This window comes from Rhinopithecus bieti, unplaced genomic scaffold (assembly GCF_001698545.2).
Source record: "Rhinopithecus bieti isolate Rb0 unplaced genomic scaffold, ASM169854v2 scaffold_2574, whole genome shotgun sequence".
Lineage (NCBI taxonomy): Eukaryota > Metazoa > Chordata > Mammalia > Primates > Cercopithecidae > Rhinopithecus > Rhinopithecus bieti.
This window is the reverse complement of record NW_016804493.1, coordinates 4,587,132-4,601,534: the sequence shown is the minus strand read 5'-3', so window position 1 is coordinate 4,601,534 and position 14,403 is coordinate 4,587,132. Positions and strand designations below refer to the sequence as shown.

At 45.5% G+C, this 14,403-nt stretch overlaps 1 protein-coding gene across 2 annotated transcripts in view; it reads right to left on the bottom strand.

The window, feature by feature from the left end:
• CFDP1 (chromatin remodeling protein CFDP1) overlaps nucleotides 1-14,403 on the bottom strand; it is a 160,505-nt gene extending 146,102 nt beyond the window's left edge. For both annotated transcript variants that reach the window (XM_017868689.1, XM_017868688.1), the window contains exon 1: nucleotides 14,169-14,403. In XM_017868689.1, coding sequence (XP_017724178.1) covers nucleotides 14,169-14,232 — 64 coding nt within the window. In that variant the 5' untranslated portion in view covers nucleotides 14,233-14,403. The remainder of the gene's footprint in view (nucleotides 1-14,168) is intronic.

Genomic DNA, 14,403 nt, shown 5'->3' with positions numbered 1-14,403 from the left:
ACGCCTGTAATCTCACAACTTTAGGAGGCCAAGGTGAGTGAGTATGGGGCGGGGGAATGCTTGAGCCCATGAGTTCGAGACCAGGCTGGGCAACAGAGGAAGAGCCTGTTTCTACAGAAGATTTTTAAAAAATTAGCCAGGCATAGTGGCACACACCTGTAGTTCCCATCTATTGGGGAGCCTGAGGCAGGAGGATCTCTTGAGCCCAGGAACTGAAGGCTACAGTAAGCAAGATGCTGACTCATAAAAAATAAATAATAATAAAAAAGATCAAATTAAAAGGATACAGGATCCAGCTTGAAAGAGCTCCTACTGGCCAAAGCAGTGAAGACTTGAACATTAAAACAGGTAATTGTTAGAAAATGAAAACACACTGAATCAATAAAAATCTGTGAGCCATAGGCCGGGCGCGGTGGCTCACGCCTGTAATCCCAGCACTTTGGGAGGCCGAGACAGGCGGATCACGAGGTCAGGAGATGGAGACCATCCTGGCTAACACAGTGAAACCCCGTCCCTACTAAAAAATACAAAAAAACTAGCCGGGCGAGGTGGCGGGCGCCTGTAGTCCCAGCTAGTCGGGATGCTGAGGCAGGAGAATGGCATGAACCCTGTAGGCAGAGCTTGCAGTGAGCCGAGATCGCGTCACTGCACTCCAGCCTGGGCGACACAGCGAGACTCCGTCTCAAAAAAAAAAAAAATCTGTGAGCCCCTCATGATATTAAAAGACAGAAAAGCCGGGCGCGGTGGCTCAAGCCTGTAATCCCAGCACTTTGGGAGGCCGAGACAGGCGGATCACGAGGTCAGGAGATCGAGACCATCCTGGCTAATACGGTGAAACCCCGTCTCTACTAAAAAATACAAAAAACCAGCCGGGCGACGAGGCGGGCGCCTGTAGTCCCAGCTACTCGGGAGGCTGAGACAGGAGAATGGCGTCAACCCGGGAGGCGGAGCTTGCAGTGAGCTGAGAGCCGGCCACTGCACTCCAGCCTGGGCGGCAGAGCAAGACTCCGTCTCAAAAAAAAAAAAAAAAAAAAGACAGAAAAAAAAATTTTACCATTTTAGACTGCTATTTAAAATTACTACCTATTTTGAAAATTGTAATTAAGGGAAAAGAATTAAACATTTATACTGTTCCAATTGATAAAGGAAAGCTACACTTTACAGAAAAATGTCAACTAATAAATATAGAAGAACACAGAATTAGAAAAACATCACTTCTCAAACTCTAATGACAGTAGTAGTTTAGGCAAGGGTTATCAAGTGATGTCAAAAGCAATTTAAGAAGCTGGGTGTGCCAGAGGTGTGTGAACCAGAGCAACTCTATCCTGAATAGTGACCGGATAAAATGAGGTTGAAACCTGCTGGGATGCATTCCCAGGAGGTTAAGGCATTCTAAGTCATAGGGTAAGCTAGAAGGTTGGCACAAGATACAGGTCATGAAGACCTTGCTGATATAACAGCCTGCTGTAAAGAAGCCGGCTAAAACCCACCAAAACCAGCGCCATGACAGCTTACAAATGCCATGGCAATGTCATGAAGTTACTCTAAATGGGCTGAAAAGGGGAGGCATGAATAAGCTACCCCTTGTTTAGCATATAATCAAGAAATAACCATAAAAATGGACAACCAGCAGCCCTTGGGTCTGCTCTGTCTATGGAGTAGACATTCTTTATTCCTCTACTTTCTTAATAAACTTGTTTACTTTTCTGTATGGATTTCCCTCGAATTCTTTCTTGTTCAAGATCTAAGAACCCTCTCTTGGGGTCTGGATCTGGACCCCCTTTCAGGTAACAGGTAGTCTCAGCTGCCTGAGAGGCTCTCTTAAGCTCAGGAATTTGAGTCCAGACTGAACAACACAGTGAGACCTCCATCTAAAAAAAAAAAAATTAAAAAGCAATTTAAGTTTTAACCATTAAGTATACTGTCACATGGAATACTTTCCAGTTCTAAAAGTTCCAAAGGAAAAAACAAGTATACAACATAGGGATCAGACTGTCATCACCCTGATTTAGTAGTCACCACTATAGTTATCAACCTGATATTATGTCTTCTGATGCTATCCAAACATCAGACATCCATTGATAATGCATTCTAGCCAAAATATTTCATTGGAACCCATCGAGCATTTAGATCTAACTTCAGATTTATAGAGAACTAAAGGAACAAAGGAACAACTAAAACAATGCCATGAGGGAATAACCAGACAAATCCAAGAGGTGAAACATGCTGCAGGACGTATGGCTTGATCTTTTTCAGCAATCTATGTCATTATAGACAGGGGAGTGTGCTAGATTAAAAGAGACTCAAGGATGGAACAACTGGATAATATGTGTAGTCTTGAACTCAACTGTGATTTGAACACACAAGCTATAACCATTTTGGAAAATTTGAGTATGATCTGTATGTAAGATAAAACATTTACTAAAATAAATGGGTAGAGACTGTACACTGAAAAGAGCAGGTTGAAAAGTGATGTAAGTAAACACAATTGCAGGCTGAGGAAAAAAATACAAATATCTACACCTAGGTGTACAAAGAAAATCAGAGTATTCGCTAAGAGATTGACACTGATGGTCTCTAGGTAGTTCAACTGTAATTATTTTTATATACGCATTTTCTAATTTTGTACAAAGCTCTGCACTATTTTTGAAAACTTTTGCCTGTTTTCATCATAAAACAGGCAAATGTTGTAGACAGTTCAGACAAGTAGATGCACATGGCTCTGGATCTTAAACATGTAAAAAGATGCTTAATCTCAATAGTGAGACAGCCATGTGGGAGGGGGTTCCGGGAGAAGCTCCAGCCAGCCAGCGGACTGGGAGGAATGCACCCTGGGGTGGAGCCACAGAGGTTCCTGCTCTTTGTAGCGGGAAGGAGCCTGGCCCCTCTTCTTCCTGTGTGGAACCTGGGATTCAAAGCTGTGAGGCAGGAAGCGCAGCAGCAGGAACTCTAGCCTCGCAGAGTCCCTGTTCCCCCTTTTTTCCCTTGTCACCCAATAAAACCCTGTTTTACTCACGCTTCAAATTATCTGCGAGCCTAAATTATCGTGGCTGTGAGACAAGGACTCCGTCTTTAGCTAAACTATGGAAAAGTCCTGCAACAGTAAGAGATAAGCAAATTTTAAATTATACACACAAAACCCCCCAAAAACTCAAGATCAAATTCCATGCAGTTACTATGAGGGAAAAAAAGACAGTAAGAAGCAGAATAACATCCCTGTAGACAATGTAGGCACAAAAGGAACAAATCTTATCCAAAGACTCAGCACTTCCAATCACCTTTTTAGTGCCCCAAGCGTAAATATGAGCCAAACCAGCTAAGAATCACTATAAATCTGAGAAAGCCTCTTACATAATAAAACCCTAAACAAGCATATAGGGTGAATAAAAAATCACCCTAGAAGAAACAAAGACTGTATTTCTTCATTTTATGAGGCTTGCATTATCTGATACTAAAACCACACAAGGAAATTACCAAAAAACTACAATCAAAATCCCTCATAAACATAGATGTAAAAATCCTCAACAAAATACAGCTGTCCCTCCACATTTCTGGGGAATTGGTTCCAAGATCTCCCCCACCCCAAATCAAAACCCACAGATGTTCAAGTCCCTGATATAAAATGATGTCATATTTACATATAATCTAGCATATTTTAAGTCATCTCTAGATTACCTACAACACCTAATATAAGTGCTATATGAATAGCTGTTATACTGCATTGTTTAGGAAACAATGACAAGGAAAAGTCTGTACACATTCAGTACAGATATAACCACCCATTTTTTTCCCAAATATTTTCTTCTTTTTTTTTTTTTGAGACGGAGTTTCGCTCTTTTTACCCAGGCTGGAATGCAATGGTGCGATCTCAGGTCACTGCAACCTCCGCCTCCCTGGTTCAAGCAATTCTCCTGCCTCAGCCTCCCAAGCAGTTGGGATTACAGGTACTTGCCACCATGCCCAGCTAATTTTTTGTATTTTTAGTAGAGACGGGGTTTCACCATGTTGGCCAGGATGGTTTCGATCTCTTGACCTCATGATCCACTCACCTCGGCCTCCCAAAGTGCTGGGATTACAGGCATGAGCCACCGCGCCCGGCCTCTTTTTTTTTTTTGAGACGGAGTCTCACTCTGTTGCCCAAGCTGGAGTGCAGTGGAACGATCTTGGCTCACTATGATCCTCCCGGGTTTGAGTGATTCTCCTGCCTCAGTCTCACCAATAGCTGAGACTACAGGTATGCACCACCACTCCCAGCTAATTTTTGTATTTTTGGTAGAGACGGGGTTTCGCCATGTTGGTGAGACTAGTCTTGAACTCCTGGCCTCAAGTGATCCACCCACCTCAGCCTCCCAAAGTGCTGGGATTACAAGTCTGAGCCACCGCACCCATCCTCTTAGAGAGTCTTAAAACTGTGAATAAAAAAAAAACACGTTTTCGGCAGTTAAGGCAGGAGGATCGCTCGAGGCCAGGAGTTCAAGGCTTCGCTGAGCTGTGATCTTGACACTGTTCTCCAGCCTGGGTGACAGAGCAAAACCCTGTTTCTTTTAAAAACAAACAAATCCATGTTTTTCTTACACCTGTAATCCCAGCACTTTGGCAGGCTAAGGCAGGAAGATGGCTCAAAGCCAGATGTTTGAGACCAGCCTGGGCAACATCGTAAGAGACCTCGTCTCTACAAAAAATAAAAAATTAGGTGAGTATGATGGTGTGTATCGGTAGTCCCAGGTACTCGGGAGGCTGAGGTGGGAGGATCACTTGAGCCCAGGAGTTTTAGGCTGCAGTGAACTGTGATTGCACCACCGCACTCCAGTCTGGGTAATCAAGCGATTCTCGTGCCTCAGCCCAGTAGCTGGCACTAATTTTTGTATTTTTAGTAGAAACTAGGTTTCACCATGTTGGCCAGGTTTGTCTTTAACTCCTGGCTTCAAGTGATCCACACTTCTTGGCCCCCAAAAGCGCTGGGATTACAGGGGTGAGCAACTGCAGCCAGCTTTTTTCCAAATATTTTCTACCTGCAGTCGGTTGAATCCATGGCTGTGGAAACCACAGATACAGAAGGCTGACTACATTAGCAAACCAAATCCAGCTATGTATAAATATATCCTAACCAAGTGAGCTGTCTCCCAGAAATAAGTATGTCAGAAATTTGAAAATCAATCATTATAATCCACCATATTAACAGACACAAAAAAGGAAAACCACACGTAATTAAATCAATAGATAGAGAAAAAGCATCTGACAAAATTTACCTCTCTGAAAATGGGGAACAGAGGGGAACTTATTTAACATGATAAGGAATCCTGAGGGACAATATATGCAGACTGCCAAGGTTAATATTCCAGCTCAGTTACTATCTAACTGGATGAATTCCAGCAATTTGCTTAGACTTTGTGCCTCAGTTTTTTCATCAGTAAAATGCAGAGCACAATTGGCACATACCACATAGTGTTAGGTGACTGAGTTAGTAATAAGTTACTCAATGCTAAAGCGCTTAAACGGCAGGCAGACAGACACACACACCATCTGTGAAAAACCTATAGCTAACACCACATCCAGTGTAAAACACTAATTTCTTTTCCCCCTTAATATTGGGAAAAAGGCAAAGATGTCCCCTCTCGCAACTCCTATTCAACATCATACTGGAAGTATAAAGTATAACAAGGCAAGCAAAATAAATATAAAAAGTAAACATATTGGAAAGGAAGAAATAAAACTGTTTCTATTCACATTTGACATCACTGTCTGTGTGGAAAATCCCAGAATCTACAAAAACCTCCAGAACTGGTAAATGAGTTTAGCAAGGTTGCAGAATACAAGGTTAGTATGCAGAACCTGTATTGTATTTCCATATACTAGTTACAAACAACTGGAAATAAAAACTTTTTAGACAAAAAAAAAAAAAAGATACATACTGTATTCATAGTGTAAAATGTAAGATTGTTAAACTGTCAATTCTTCCCTAAATGGTCTACAGATTCAATGGAATTCCAAACAAAATCCAAGTAGGATACTTTTTGGAGAGATGAACAAAGTGATTCTACAATGTATATGGTGGCCAGGCGCGGTGGCACATGCCTGCAATCCCAGCTACTCAGGAGGCTGAGGCAGGAGAATCGCTTGAACTCAGGAGGCAGAGGTTGCAGTGAGCCAAAATCATGCCATTGCACTCCAGCCTGGGCAACAAGAGCAAAATTCCGTCTTAAAAAATAAATAAAAAAGTAAAACTATATAACTTTTACATAGGAAAATAGAGTTAGGCAAAAAGGAGTTCTAAGACATGATTCCAAAAGCACAGTCCATAATAGAAAAATTTGACAAACTGGATTTTATCAAAGTTTAAAATTTTGCTCTGCAGGCCACGCATGGTGGCTCATGCCTGTAGTCCCAGCTACTACAGAGGCTGAGGCAGGAAAATTGCTTAAGCCCAGGAAGTAAAGGTTGCAGTGAGCTGAAATCATGCCACTGCACTCCAGCCTGGGCAAGAGAGCAAGACTCTGTTTCCAAAAAACCACTAACAAAAATTGCTCTGCAAACACTATTAAAAGAATGAAAAGACAAGCACAGAGACAAAACACTACAAAACAAATATCTGACAAAGCAGCCAGCCGCGGTGGCTCACACCTGTACTCACAGCACTTTGGGAGGCCAAGGTGGTTGGATCACTTGAGGTTGGGAGTTTGAGACCAGCCTGACAAACATGGTGAAACCCTGTCTCTACTAAAAATACAAAAATTGGCCGAGCGCGGTGGCTCAAGCCTGTAATCCCAGCACTTTGGGAGGCCAAGGTGGGCGGATCACGAGGTCAGGAGATCGAGACCATTCTGGCTAACACAGTGAAACCCCGTCTCTACTAAAAAACACAAAAAACTAGCCTGGTGAGGTGGCGGGCGCCTGTAGTCCCAGTTACTCGGGAGGCTGAGGCAGGATAATGGCGTAAACCTGGGAGGCAGAGCTTGCGGTGAGCCGAGATCCGGCCACTGCACTCCAGCCTGGGCGACAGAGCGAGACTCCATCTCAAAAATAAATAAATAAATAAATAAAAATACAAAAATTAGCTGGGTGTGGTGGCAAGCACCTAATCCCAGCTACTCGGGAGGCTGAGGCAAGAGAATCGCTTGAACCTGGCAGGTAGAGGATGTGGTGAGCCAAGATTATGCCACTGTACTCTAGCCTGGGGAACAGTGAGACTCTGTCTCAAAACAAAACAAATATCTGACAAAGGACTATATCCAGAATATATAATTCCAAAACTGAAAACAACCCAATGTTTTAAATGAACAAATAATTCAAAAGACACATCACCAAAGAAGATAAAATGATGGCAAATAGGCACATGAAAAGAGAATCAACATCCTTAGGGAAATGCAAACTAAAGGAAAAATTAGCTAATTTTTTTCTTCTTTTTTTTTTTCCAAGACAGTGTCTCACTCTCTTGCCCAGGCTGGAGTGCAGTGGCGCGATCTTGGCTCATTGCAACCTCCGCCTCCTGGGTTTGAGTGATTCTCCTTCCTCAGCCTCCCGAGTAGCTGAGACTACAGGCGCACACCACCACGCCCAGCTAATTCTTTGTATTTTTTAGTAAAGACGGGGTTTCAACATATTGGCCAGGCTGGTCTCGACTCCCGACCCTGTGACCCACCCCCTCAGCCTCCCAAAGTGCTGGGATTACAGGCGTGAGCCACTGCACCTGGCCCGAAATTAGCTAGAAAAAAAAAAAAAAAAACTGACGACCCCAAGTGCTGTTGAGGATGAAGCACTTCAAGAGTTCAAGAGTTGCTACTCGAACTCTCAAACATGTTGCCAACAGTAATCACACCACAAAAATTTTAGCACTTTCTTGTAAAGTTAAACATACACATACTACAAAACCCAGTAATCCCACTCATAGATATTGACCCAAGTGAAATGAAAATCCATGTTCACAGAAAAAGCTGTGTGTAAATATTTATAAACAACTTTATTTGTAATCATAAAAAAAAAAACAAACCAGGAAACAACCCAGTGTCCTTCAAATACAGAATAAACTGCGGTATATTCATATAATGGACTACCACACAACAGCAGAAGGAGCTAATTATTGACGTGTGCAACAACACAGGTGAATCTCAAATGCATTATGCTAAACGGAAGAAGCCAGACACGAAAAGCTACCTACTGTTATGGTTCCATTTAGATTATATTCTGAAAAAGGCAAAACTATGAAGATGGAAAACAGACCAGCGGTTGCTAATGGCTGAGGCCAGGGGTGAGGGAGAGTTGTTCCACCACAAAGAGTAGCAGAGGGAATTTTTTTTTTAGAGGGTTGGAGGCTTGAAACTGTTCATTTTGGTGGTGGTTACACAATTCTAGGCGTTTGACAAAAATCAGAGAATATTACATTGAAAACAGTACATTTTATTGTATGTAAGTTAAAAATTGTATGTGAAATGCTGATACTGCATTTCCAAAAGAAGAAAGAACATAATGCTATAAAAATACTCAAAGTTGGCTGGGCTTGGTGGCTCACACCTGTAATTCCAGCACTTTGGGAGGGCGAGGCAGGTGGATCACGAGGTTAGGAGATCGAGACCATCTTGACCAACAAGGTGAAGCCCCGTCTCCACTAAAACACACACACAAAAAAAAATTAGCCAGGTGTGGTGGCGCACGCCTGTAATCCCAGCTACTCGAGAGGCTGAGGCAGGGGAATCACTTGAATCCGGAAGATGAAAGTTTCAGTGAGCCAAGATCGTGCCACTGCACTCCAGCCTGGGTGACAGAGCTATATTCCGTCTCAAAAATAAATATATAAAATAAAATAAGAGAGAAAAAGAAGGGCGGAGAGGGAGACAGAGACAGAAAGAAAAAAAAAAGAAAAGGAAGGAAAGAAAAGAAAAGAAAAGAAAAAGAGAGAGGAAAGAAAGGAAAAGAAAAAAAATTCTAGGAAAAAAAGTTCTCAGAAGGCTCGGCAAAATGGCTGAAAACACTCATACCAAGATATATCATGGTGATATATTAGAAAATGGGAACAGGCCAGGCATAGAGGCTCACGCCTGTAATCCCAGTACTTTGGGAGGCCGAGGCAGGCGGATCAATCATCTGAGGTCAGGGGTTCGAGACCAGGCTGGCTAACGTGGTGAAACCCCATCACTACTACAAAAATACAAAAATTAGCCAGACGTGGTGGCATGCACTTGTAGTCCCTGCCACTCGGGAGGCTGAGGCGGGAGAGTCGCTTAAACCTGGGAGGTGCAGGTTGCAGGGAGCCTAGATGCTGCCACTGCACTCTAGCCTGGACAACAGAGCCAGAGTTCATCTCAAAAAACAAAGAAAAAAGAAAATGGGAATAAAGAGAATATTCTACCAGCTTCCAGAGACAAACAGATCTTATACATTGAGCAGAAATCAGTAATAAAACATTTATTAACAGCAACATGGGAATCTAGAAAGTCATGAAGCAACACCTTTAAAGTTCTGATGGAAAATTATTTCCAGCCTAGAATTCTGTACTAAACAGACAATCAATCAAGCCTGAGGGGCATGGTTACTTTTAGACATTCAAGGTCCCAGAAAAATGTTCCTGACCAGGCATGGTGGCTCACGCCTGTAATCCCAGCACTTTGGGAGGCTAAGGAGGGCAGATCACTTGAGGTCAAGAGTTCAAGACCAGGCTCGCCAACATGGTGAAACCCTGTCTCTACTAAAAACACAAAAATTAGCCAAGTGTGGTGGCAGGCACCTGTATCCCACTACTTGGGAGGCTAAGGCAAGAGAATCGCTCGAACCCGGGAGGTGGAGGTTGCAGTGAGCCGAGATCACGCTACTGCACTCCAGCCTGGGCAACAAGAGCAAGACTCCATCTCTAAATAAATAAATAAATACACTGGAGCACTCATAGAAGGTAACCAAGACAAAGTGGAGGCCAGAAGGCAAAGACTGTTTCAAAAGATTAAAGTGAAAATCTAATGAATGTAAATATTTTGGGAGATGATTTAGACAATTCTAAAAGTTTAGAGTCAAATTAGTAGAGTTTGACGAAAAGAGTCAAACTCTGTAAAATATATTAAGAGACTTATTCTGAGCCAAATATGAGTAACCAAGCCCGTGACACAGCCCTCAAGAGGTCCTGAGAGCATGTGCCCAAGGTGGTAGGGGTGCAGCTTGGTTTTATACATTTTAGGGAGGCATGAGACATCAATCAAATACATTTGAGAAATACAGTGGTTTGGTCCATTAAGACGGAACAACTGGGGGTGGGAGTGCTTCCAGGCTATAGGTAAATTTAAACATTTTTTTGTTGGCAACAGGTTGAGTTTGCCTAAACAGAAAAGAATATCTGGGTTAAGATGGAGGTTGTGGAGAGTTGTTGTTGTTGTTATTGTTGTTTTCGAGATAGAGTTTCACTCTGTTGCCCAGGATGGAGTGCAGTGGTGCAGTCTCACCTCCCTGCAACCCCCACCCCGCTGGTTCCAGCAATTCCCCTTCCCCTCCCAAGTAGCTGGGATTACAGGCGCATGCCACCATACCCGGCTAATTTTTTTATATCTTTAGTTGAGACGGGGCTTCACTATGTTGGCCAGACTGGTCTCGAACTCCTGACCTCAGGCAATCCAACCACCTCAGCCTCCCAAAGTGCTGGGATTAAAGGGGTGAGCCACCGCACTAGGCCACTTTTTTTTTTAAAATAGAGTCTCACTGTGTTACCCAGGCTGGAGTGCAGAAGCACCATCTTGGCTCACTGCAACCCCCGCCTGTTGGGTTCAAGAGATTCTCGTGCCTCAGCCTCCCCAGTAGTTAGGATTACAGGTGCCTGTCACTACACCTGGCTAATTTTTATATTTTCAGTAGACACGGGGTTACACCACGTTGGCCAGGCTGGTCTTGAACTCCTGACCTCAAATGATCCACCAGCCTCTGCCTACCTAAGTGATGGGATTATAGGCTTGAGCCACTGCTCGGCTGAGAACAGAGTTTTATCATACAGATGAAGCTTTTAGCTGGCAGGCTTCAGAGAGAATAGGTTGCAAAATGTTTCTTATCAGCCTTAAAGTCTGTGTCGATGTTAATGTTCGAGATGTATAATGAGGCAGGTTCAGCCCTCACTTCCCATTATGGCCCAAAACAGCCTCTGAGGTTAAATGTTAAGAGCCCTGGCTAGGGAGGAAGCCCATTCAGATGGTTGGGGGGCCTTAGAATTTTATTTTTGGTTTACAGCAGTAAGTACATAGACAGCTACGTAACAACAAAAAATGGCAATTATTAGCACCAGAGAAAACAAGAAGTGCAGGAAAAGTAATCTGTATAACATACGGTTCAGCTGTAACAGGATGTTTATTCACACTGTCATTAGAAAAAAAAAACACTGGCCCTGGCGCGGTGGCTCACGCCTGTAATCCCAGCACTTAGGGAGGCCGAGGTGGGCGGATCACTTGAGGTCAGGAGTTTGAATGAAGCCTGTCCAACATGGTGAAACCCCGTCTCTACTAAAAAATACAAAAAAAAATCCCCGGGCCGGCGGTGGCTGCCAGCCTGTAATCGCCAGACCACTTTGGGAGGGCCGATTACGGGCCGGATCACCGAGGTCGGAGATCGAGACCAACCTGGCTAACACAGTGAAACCCCGTCTCTAACCAGAAAATACAAAAAACTAGCCGGGCGATGGTGGCCGGGTGACATGTAGTCCCCAGCTACCTCGGAGGCTGAGGCAGGAAGAATGGCGTAAACCCAGGAAGGCAAGAGCTTGCCAGTGCCCGAGATCCGGCCACTGCACTCCAGCCTGGGCGACCAGAAGCGAGACTCCGTCTGCAAAAACAAACAACAAACAAAACCCAAAAAAATCAGTCGGTGTGCTGCGGGCGCCTGTATTCCCTGCCTACTCGGGTTGGCTGAGGCAGGAGAATGGCGTGAACCCGGGAGGCAGAAGTTGGCAGTGAGAACAAGATGCCCGCCACTGCACTCGGCCTGGGAGAACAGAGAGAGACTCTGTCCAAAAAAAACAAAACAAACAAAGCAAAAAAAACATCAGTTCGGGTGTCCTGGTGGGCCACCTGTAAGCCCAGCTACTTAGGAAGGATGAAGCAGAACTGCTTGAACTGCGAGGTGGAGGTTGCATTAAGGCAGAGAGCGCGCTACTGCACCCCGCCTGAGCAACAGAGAGAGCACTGTCTCAAAAACAAGAAAGAAAAAGAAAAAAAAAAAAAAAACACTGAATACTGATCCTAACCAAAAATTGAACATCAGGTACAATGGCAAGACTAGGGGTTGGGGAGGCCCCGAAGGTGGAAAGCCTGTGGGTGTGTAGGGGTGAGGGGAAGAGGTCCACGAGGTATAAAAATGATACCTACTATACATAAGGTTAAATCAATAGACCACAAATAGTACAACACAAATTCAACAAAGTGGAAAGAAAGTTTCTCCTGAGGAAATATTAAATTAAATGGGATGAAAGGGGTGATGGGAATGCATAGCTTTTTTTTTTTTTTTTTGAGATAGAGTCTCCACCCTGTCAATGTCCACCCCAGAGCTGTAAGCGCAAGTGGCGTGATCATCGGCTCACCTTGCAACATCCGCCCCCCCTCGGGTTCAGCGATTCTCCTGCCCCAGCCTCCTGAAGAAGCCTGGGACTACAGGCACCATGCCACCACAACCGCCCCAGCTAATTTTTTGTTTTTTGTACCACAACGGGGTAAATTTACCATGGTTGTCTTCGATCTTCTTGACCTCGTGATCCCCCGCCTCGGCCCTGCCCAAAGTGCTGGGATTATAGGCGTGAGCCAGCCGCGCCAGGCATGGAAATGCTTAGTTTTCAACGTGCCTTTTTAGAAATACGGCCCAGGCGCGGTGACTCAAGCCTGTAATTCCAGCACTTTGGGAGGCCGAGAACGGGCGGATCATGAGGTCAAGAGATCGAGACCCCATCCCTGGCCTAACACGGTGAAAACCCCGTCTCTAACTAAAAAAATACAAACAAACTAAGCCGGGCGGGTGGCGGGCCGCCTGTAGTCCCCAGCTTACTCGGGAGGCCTGAGACAGGAGAATGGCCTAAACCGGGAGGCGGAGCTTGCCAGTGAGCTGAGATCCGGCCACTGCACTGCAGCCCTGGGCCCGACAGAGCGAGACTCGTCTCAAAAAAAAAAAAAAAAAAAAGAACTACTTCACTAGCCGGGGCGCGGTGTCTCAAGCCTGTAATCCCAACACTTTGGGTGGCCGAGGTGGGAGGATCACTTGAGCCCAGGAGTTCGAGACTAGCTGGGCAACATAGCAAGATGCCATTTCTACAAAAAGAAAAACTTCAAAAAATTAGCCGGGCGTGGCAGCCTGCACCTGTAGTCCCAGCTACTCCAGAGGCTGAGACGCGAGGATCGCTTGAGACCAGGAGTCTGAGGTTGCAGTGAGCCAAGATCGCGTCACTGCACTCCAGCCTGGTCAACAGCAAGACCCTGTCTTTAAAAACTAAATAAAACAGAACAGAACGAAATTAAACAAAGAGAATAGGGACGACTCTTGGGTTGGGTTTTGTTAGTCTGTTTCTGGTTTGTTGAGTCTTTCAACTGAGGATCTGAATGGGTGAAGATACTTTCAATGAGATGGGTATGTCTGGGGCAGACCAAGAAGGGGTAACAGGTAGGTTTCTTCAGTTAAGATTCATTGTCGCCCCGTTCGGGTTGAGATCCCTAAGAAAAGAAAGTTCTGAGAGAAGAGCATGGGTGGACGTCACAATAAGGCAAAAAGCATCACAGGGGGAACTTCGTATCAGAACTTTCTAACAATTAGGGGGAGAGCAGACAGCTCTATCTTGGACGGGGTGGTGGCCAGCAGCTCTCTCCGGCCAGGGCTGAAGAAAACCTCCACCGATCGGACTGCCTCCCCGACTTCCGAAGCAGCGGTGTCGTTCGGGGCTGACCGACGAGCATCCCTAGAGACAGGGCCGTGTTCATGTGCCGGTTCCCGCGCTGCAAGAGGGGGCGGCGGCCGGAGCTGGCCCACGGGGAGGGCGGCACGGAACCGCCACGCGCACACGCCTCGGGCCGGGGCGGCCGAGGATGAGGGGCCTGAGGGAGCGGACGCTCGAGAACGGGCGCCCCCGGGACCACCTGGGCCACGGGGACGACGCCCGTGGGGGCAGAGCGCGCCTCACGTGAGGCGAGGGGCGGGGCAATCCCCTTCTCGCCTCAGGCGGAATCGCTCACCCGACGGCACGTAGTCCTCGTCCTCCTCCGACGTGGAGAAGTCTTCGGAGTCGAATTCCTCCATGGTGCTGCCGCTCGATGCCGGTCAAACTCGCAGGACCGCAGCAGCTGCCTCCAACGGCAAAGCTCTAGGGAGAGACCATAGAGCCCCGGCAGCGACGACGGCAGCTAGGGCGGCCCCGACAGCGCTTTGCACATGCGCAGAGAGTACTACGTGGTTTCCTGACGACACTTC